This window comes from Ictidomys tridecemlineatus, chromosome 1 (assembly GCF_052094955.1).
Source record: "Ictidomys tridecemlineatus isolate mIctTri1 chromosome 1, mIctTri1.hap1, whole genome shotgun sequence".
In the NCBI taxonomy this organism is placed as follows: domain Eukaryota; kingdom Metazoa; phylum Chordata; class Mammalia; order Rodentia; family Sciuridae; genus Ictidomys; species Ictidomys tridecemlineatus.
Genome location: NC_135477.1, coordinates 251,107,082 through 251,115,397, shown reverse-complemented (window position 1 = coordinate 251,115,397; position 8,316 = coordinate 251,107,082). Strand labels below are relative to the sequence as shown.

At 44.3% G+C, this 8,316-nt stretch overlaps 1 protein-coding gene across 1 annotated transcript in view; it reads left to right on the top strand.

The window, feature by feature from the left end:
• The first annotated feature begins 3,788 nt into the window (after positions 1–3,788).
• Positions 3,789–8,316, top strand: part of Otulinl (OTU deubiquitinase with linear linkage specificity like) — a 30,585-nt gene continuing 26,057 nt past the window's right edge. Inside the window, exon 1 of the mRNA XM_078018026.1 lies at positions 3,789–4,003. Within this exon, the coding sequence (XP_077874152.1) occupies positions 3,928–4,003 (76 nt within the window). The 5' untranslated portion in view covers positions 3,789–3,927. The remainder of the gene's footprint in view (positions 4,004–8,316) is intronic.

Below are 8,316 nucleotides of genomic sequence, written 5' to 3'. Positions count from 1 at the left end.
CGGCTTGGCACCAGAATCACGAGGCACTCACAGCTTTGTAGGTTCAAACAGCAATTCTTTATTCCAGCTCTCACACAGGTCCAGGGGCAAACACGTTCTGCCGTCTCCCGCACCAACAACCTACTCCACGAGGCTATCTCCAAATCCCATTTTAATCTCACGAGAACTCAACGGGAACAAGCAGCAGGGGGAACAAGCAGCAGGAACACCCTAATCCCAGCAATAATCTTCAACCGCCAACTTCCCTAAAACCCATTATCTTAAACTGGCAACGCCTTAAACTCAAGGAGCCGGTTACTTCCTCAAACCTGATCAGCTCTAAACCCAGATCCGCCTTGGTCCTTGAGCAAGGTCACCTTATTAAAGCATGCATGCAATGTTCCATCAAATGTCCTCTAAGCAGCATGGGGTACGCTTGGCAAGGAAATTTCGATGCGTCATTCCTACTTGGTAATGGCCCTCAGCATCTACCAGTGGCTTTTGAGCACCGTGCTAGGCGCTGCCTATGGTTTTGGTTGTTCTTAGGTGGATATTTTGGTGTGATTTGTGTAAACATTTCAGATAAGTCTCTTTCTACTGAAGTTTTTGCTGAACTCAATCTTTTTTTAAAAATCTTCTTTAAAAATTTTTGTTCTTTTTAGATATACATGACAGTAGAATGTATTTTGACATATTATACATACGTGGAGTATAACTTATTCTAATTAGGACCCCATCTTGTGGTTGAACATGATGTGGAGTTACACTGGTCATGCATTCATATATAACATAGGAAAGTTAGGCCTTATTCATTCTACTGTCTTTTCTGAACTCAGTCTTTAACTACCCATTTGTTATGGTTTGATATGGGGTATCCCCAAAAGCTCACATGTGAGACAATATAAGAAAATTTAGAGGTGAAATGATTGGGTTATTAAAGCTTTAACCTAATCAGTGGGTTAATCTAACTGAATGGATTAACTGGGTGTTAACTGTATGCAGATAGGGTGGGGGTGGAGCAGCTTGGTCACTGAATGAGGGGTCATGCCTCTGGGGTACATATTTTGTCTTTAGTGAGCAGAGCTCTCTCTGCTTTCTATTGTCCTGAGCTGGTTTCCTCCACCACACCCACCTCTGGCTTAGAGCAAATTGGCCATCTATGAACTGAGACCTCTGACAGTGAGAGTCCCAGTAAATTTTTCCTCCTCTAAAACCGTGCTTGTCAGGTCTTTTGGTCACAGCAGCAAAAAAAAAAAAAAAAAAAAAAAAGATGATTAAAATACCATAAAAACTCAAGCTCTGAGTGAGGTACTAGGGATTCTAGGTCAGATACTAGGGTACTAGGTTCTACCCCACAAAGTGCTCCCGATCTCTTAAAACAATCAATAGCTTCATGATTGTTCAGACATGTGGTGAATCATACAAGGGCAGTCCCAAAAGCCCACAGGAAATCTTTACATGTGTTCATGTTTTCTTTTTCTTCAAAGTAATTTTTAATGAAGCATTTTTTAACAAGATACAATTAGCTTTATCATTTATAGACGCCGTAATTGTTAACCTGGACAGAAAAAGATGAACTTTACTGAGCAACTAAGGACGATATTTAGAAAATTTAGTTAGTTGGCTCAGTATTAGATTGAGATGCAGAAATTAGGATCCTTTATGTATATAAATGACCTCATTTATATATTTGTATATTTGACCTCATTTGTATAGGCCCAACAATTAGGCTCAACAATTTTAATTTTATATTAATTTGTATATTGACCTCATTTGTATATAATTAGGCTCAACAACTTTAAGTCATTTATTGCTTTATAGTAACATTGCTCTATACACACAAGATCTTACAGAAGATTATAGGAAAAGATACAAAACATTTAGCAATAATACTGGGAGAAAACTTCCAGGATCTATATTGTGTCTTTTATTCAATTAATATTTATATGATGTTTATAGGTCAAGCACTATTCTAAAGGTTTTATACATAAAACCCTTAATCTCCATTTACAAAAACCATCAATTAGAGGATCTCAAAGACCCATTTCATAGACTAGGACAAAGGGACACAGAAATCACTAAGTAACTCATGGAAGACCATGTGGCTGATGTGCTGGCAAGCTAGGCAGTCTGGTTCCAAGGTTTAAGTCCTTAAGTACCACACTAAAAGACCTTGAACTCAGCTTTTGGAGTAACAATGAACATTATAGTCAACCACAAAACCTAATGTGTATTAATTGAAGGGATTTTAGGCCAAATCCAAACAGCAGTGTTCATAAATATTGTGGGAGGGAGGAAAACTGGCTCATTTGTTTTGTGGTTAAAGGACTTAAGTAAATTTTATTTTATTATACCAAGAGAAATCAGTTCTGGTATTTTTAGTTTCTAGAATGGACAATTTGTCCTTGCCACTGCTCATAACCTTGTTTTGGTTTAATTAGGCTCAACAATTTTAAGTCATTTATTTGGTACAAGTAACATTGCTCTATACACACAAGTGCTGGCTTATGGCTGTTAGAGAACTACCCCTCAAAGTTAAATATCTGATTTGGATTAAAAAGTACTTTGTTTTTGTTTTTTTCCCCGCTAAACAAACTGCAGAGTTTGGGAACATTTTTATTATCTTCTGTAAATCATGGGTGGCAGAATGGTTGGATGGTTGAGAAGTGACACCTCATTCAAACTGCACTATTACTTAATGGGACTCAGTTTCCTCTTCTGTGACAGTACCTACCTCATGGGTGAGTGTGAGGACTAATGAAGTAGTACATGTAAAGGGCATGTCTATGCACACGGTCTGATACCTGCTGTCCTAAATGTCTGGCATTATGTCAACTGATTTTGCTCCAATGTGGATTTTACGGGAATTACCTAAGATTTATGATCCTCTAATACTTTATTCTGAGACTCAAGGAGAAAAGAGATTTAGTGACTTTTAGATGTTGCCTCAAGGATATTCTGAAGCTACATAAACTTCCAGACTGTTTTTCACATCTTTCTTTAGTTATGGAACTTTTCTTTAGGAAAGCGGCCAGAACATTTCACATTGCATTTCACATGCAAATCTGTTTGTCTCTGGGAATTGCATATTTTGGAGAAAAGGGTTGGGCTTATCAGGATTTTCATTTTCTTCCTTTTTCTTTTGAAAAAAGGGTCCATCGGATTAGGAAATCAGGAGCAAAGAGCCTTGTGTCTTTTTATTGTTGCATGGTTTATTTTTACTGCTTGCTACTCCCATATTTTTTTTTCCGTTCCATAAACCATTTAATAAGAGGGACCAGTTTGGTCAACAACGTACTTACTCTGCTCCTAAAGTAAACTGTGAGTTCTAAGTAAGCTTAAGCCTGGTCTGCTGACCCAAGGGGAAAGAAAACTATTTTCTTTCCCCTTAGATTTGCCTATCTAGTGGAACATCCCTGTGCAGGCAGCTACGTCTGGATTCCAGTCTCGGGAGGGCCGTGGCTGACAGGCTTTAATACACGGGCGAAGGAAAGGGACTCACTCGCTATTCTGCCCTGGTCCCTCTACCCCATCAGCCACCCTCCCCCACCCCGGGGTTTACTTGCTTCCCACTCCATGGACTTTTGAAATAAAGTGTCAGGGAGACTGTGAAACTGCCAGAGTGCTGCCCCAAGAGCAGCCTCGAGAGCCTCGCCTGGACGCCACAAGGAGCCTCCGGACCCATCGCAGAGCATTAGACGCCCCTGCGCAGCCCAGGCCCGCGACCCCGACGGCGCGCGGAGGCCCCGCCCCCAGCCCGCTCCTCGGCCTCTGATTGGCACCCCGGCGCGTCACTCAGTGACCAGGGCGGGAGCGCAGACGGCCGCCAGCGCCCCCCGCCTCTCGCGCCGCTGGCGGCGGGGACCGAGCCTGGGCGCCCGTGGGCGGCCCCGTGTCTGACGGACCCACGGGCTGACGCCGCGCGCCGGTCCGCAGCGCGCGGCCGGCATGGCAGCGCCGAGAAACCCCTCGCGGGTGCGGGAGCGGGTGCGGGAGCGGGCGCGGGTTCGTGCCCCCGCCGCAGGTGGGCGCCGGGCCTGGCGGGGCGGGGGGCGCGGCGCGGGCGGGGCTGTCGGGCCGGGCGGGTCCCGGGCAGCCTCCGCCGACCTGGCGCCGCCCGAGAGGTGCCCCGGCCCCGCGGGGAGGGCAGGCGCCACGGCGCGGGCGGGGGCGGCCGTCGGGGCGGGCTCGCGTGCGGGTGAGGAGCGGACCCCTCGGGCCTGGAGGGGATGGCGGGCTCCTGGAAGGAGACAGCCAGCGTCACTGCTGGGAGGGGGCCCGTAGCGGCGGGGACCGAGCACCACGGGAGCAGCCCCGGGCGCCTGGACCCCGGGCCCGGGTCCTCTCTGAGCACTCGGTTGCTGTGGGAGGGAAGTCGCCTGGTTTCGCGCCTTTCTGGCAGAGGATGTGGCCCACACCTTCGCAGCAGTCAAGACTTGCTAAACAACCGAGAAAACTCGGGCTTAAAAAAAAAATCATCAAGGACCAGGGCAGCAATGCAGTATAGCAGCAGGTCGCGCCTGCAGGTCTGGTCCCGGTGACTGCGACTCCCCCCCCTGGTTTGGCAGCTGGACCCTGTCAGAGGTGGAGGGCACCTTCCATCCTGTCCCTCAGCTGTGACCTGTATTTGATTGCCAACTCCAGGGAAGATGGTCAGTGCTGCTTCTCGGTTCTGTATTTTCCTGGAGGCCGTGCCAGGAGTGTGAGCTCACTAGTGAATTTGGGGAGCCTGCTCGTTCACAGTCTGGGTTTCAGGTACTGCAGCGTTTAATGGCAAGTTGGCAGGTGCTGGTATCCTTATTAATTGCTGTTTAGTCTCAGCAGGAGCTTTTAATTCACACAGTCAGCTGTTGGTTGTAGTGGAAACAGCACCTTTCAGGGAATCAGGACATGAAGTCTACACATCATTTTGATCAAGAGTGTCTGGGTAGAAGTCACGACCACTGAGGACTTTCATGTCCTCATCCATAAAATGAGAGTGTTGTGCTAGCTGAGGGTCCATAACCCTCCCAGTCTAGAATTCTGTGATTGATTTACCTCCCACTTTCCAAAGTTTGAAGAATGAACTCATTTTTTTTAACCTTTCTGCAACTTGGGTTATTATAGAATTAGCCAAATATTTCCTGTGGGTGTATTCATTTGAACTTTTTATTATGTTATTTTCTTCCCTTCTCCTGTCTTAGTTTGGCAGAGAAAGAAACTTTGGAAGTGCAGGTAGGGGCACAGCTGGAAAAAGCTGTTTGGGAGGTGGAAAAATGCCTACTCTGGGCTTAACATATTGCCAAGAATTTTTCTTTTCTCTGCACCAAGTTTAAGGTGTCCCAGTGTGGTGAGCTTAGGGAGAGAGTCTTTCCTTTGCACCAGCACAGGGGGTCTGCAGTTGGTGTGGAGCAGAGGAAGAATGTGATTGAAGGATTAGATCATGGGAAACTTCTCTAAAGCAATGTGATTCAAGGATCAGATTATGGGATTTTTTTCCTCCCTAAGTGCTCTCTGAGGACTTGGAAGTATAGTTTATCTTCTTTGCTGGTACACTGACAAAAAAAAAAAAAAAACAAAACCCAACAGTTTTAACATCTATTGCTCAAGCTAGGATGGAGATAGCTTTTTATTTTTTTTAATCTACCCCTAAACATTTTTGTGTGAGAGAGGTATAGATTAGCTTTTAAGATAACAGCAAGTGATACCAAGTAACACATGACAATAAAAAAACACAAAACAGAAAACAAAAACACAAAAGAAAACCCATAGAGCAAGTAGAGATAGAAAGAGGTTCATTGGTTGTCATTCTTATTCTTGTTAAAAAGTGTTTTGATATTGAGAACCATGGACTAATAACATTTGTGTACCATATTACTGGGAAGGCACTGTCATAATATTAGACAAATAAGAGGCCAAAGGTCGGTTAGTGCAATGCCTCAAAGCTCAGAGAAGATACCATCAGCTGTCAGGAAGGTGGTAGATTCTGGAATAAACTTATTGTTCTCAGCACCCTTGGCAGACCTGTGTGTTTGAAAAGGGAATGTGAGCACCCCACACTCCATCCTCAGTCTTCTTGCTTCAGGGTCATTAACGGTCTTGAGTGGTTCAGGCCTTGCTATTGTTCTTTCCACCACTGTTCCTCTTAGTGGCAGTGGTCATATTTTCAAACACTTTATAAGGAACTACTAGACTCCTTGATGGTCCTTAGAGGTTGGGGTTTAGAGACATGAATGCCTTGGATGGAATGCGGGACCCATCTACCCGGTTCCCCCACTCCACCTGTTTACAGAACAGCTCTGCTTTTTGTTAGTTTTGTTTTTGTTCTAGGTGAGATTTTGGTTGGGTACAAGGGCCTAATGATAAATTGTTTTAAAATAAAGGTAATAATGGCTAATTTTTTTAGTGCTTATGCTTTAGTTCACTTATTACATGTGAAATTGTTCTGATTGTTCTTGACCCATAGAAAGCATTCTAGTGTTAGCTGCTGCTGTTATAATTATTGTCATTTCCTTGTACTATGTGATTGCTACTTTGTTATCCCCATTTTAAGAAACCGAGTTATGCTGGAGCATGACTGAAATCCCAGTGACTTGGAAGGCTGAGACAGGAGGATTGCAAGATCAAGACTAGCCTCAGCAACTTCTGCCCTAAGCAATTTAACAAGACCCTGTCTCAAAAAACAAACAAACAAAACCCAGCTGGGGTAAAACTCAGTAGAAATTTAACCCAGCTGGGTTAAATCCCCAGTTCCAAAAAAGAAAGAAAAAAAAAAAAACCTGAGTTATGCACAAACTTGTACAAGGTTACTCACCTCCTTCCTAAGCTTGCCTGCCAGTTAAAAGGTCTGTTCCTCATTATCATGGGTTCCCTTATTCCAGAGTCCTTCAAGGATGACTGACTTTATGAAGCAGATGTTTCTGGCCCACCATAAGCAGTCTCTGGCCTGTTCCCATGGGTAATCACAGGTAGTCGCTAGGCAGGCAGGTGAGTTTACCTGGTGAGCACTTCTGTGTTCACAGGAAGAGTAGGCAAATGGGAAGTTATTGACCAAGCAGCCAGCTGGGCATGAGGAGGGAGTGTGGGGCACACACACTTTTACTTCAACTTGGGCTGCCAAAGGTGTGCAGAGACTTGGGAACTTGTCCTCAAACAAGTGCCAGGAAGGCCTTTGCTCTCAAGGAACTGAACAATGAGTGTGTGTATGTGAGGTGGGGGGGTGGGGGAGTGTGCTACCAGTGGTCAGTGTGTGCCACAGAGGAGTGAACAGACGTGCTGTGATTCTCCTCTGTTCTAGTTGTGACCCAGAGGGGAGTATCTTCCTTCTTTAAAAGTGATTTGAGGGGGAAAATGCTAATTAAACATACTCATGTGCACATGCACACTCATACATGGACTGCTTAAATCAAAGGGTTTCTAGTTGAATTTTTTTTGCTACCCATTTGTCCTACTTTTGTATGTCTAGTCTTACATTTCTGTGAGTTGAATAAATATCAAATAAAATGTATCCTTTGAGTACCATGTGTCTTTCTAGGTAGAAGTTCTTGATTGGTACATTTCTTAACTTGAAAAGACCTTTTACCTGGTTTACAACCCAAGACAGACCTAGGTTCTTCAGGGAAGCTTTCTCTGGCTCCCTGAGGTGGCATGAGCACCTCCCTAAACACCAGCCTGTTGCACACAGTGCTTGTCCCTGTTGCAGTAACAGTGGGCATTTGAGTTTTCTTTATGGTACGGAGCACAGAGACACTGATCATTGATAATCTTATCTAATCTTTGTAACCATCACTCCATGACACTCAGAACTGTTGTGGAAGGAACTCAGGGTTTCCAGCTTATAAGTAGTGGCCAGGATTTAGACCCCTGGTCTGGGCCTCCACTGATGACAGATCTTTAACCAACCACCTGCCTGCTCCTGTCTCCTGAAACAGTTATGGTTTCTACCTCAGAGCACTCCATAATTCCCAAAGTTACTTCTGCACATTTAAGATGCTCTGAATAAAAGTTGGGTTATCACTTTTATACCATTGTTGTTTGAGGTAACTCTAACAGGCTTGAAGTATAGGAGAAGGGAGATTATGAAAAAGTTCTCATTGCCAGGTAAAGTTTACTGTATTCTTGTGATTCTTATACGTAACTTCTAAAGTCTCTGCTTAACTTTTAGAGGCGTCATTGCACTAGTTAGTATGTTTGACCAGCAAATCCTTCCTTTCTCGCCTGTTTTGTTTGATGAATGTTGTTACTTAGTAAGACAGTCCGTTTTCAGAATTGAGGTCACGTGCACATTGATTTGATTTGTAATTAATTTAATGGAAGAACATTTAAATGTTTCTTCACAAGAATTCAACAAAGAAGTTT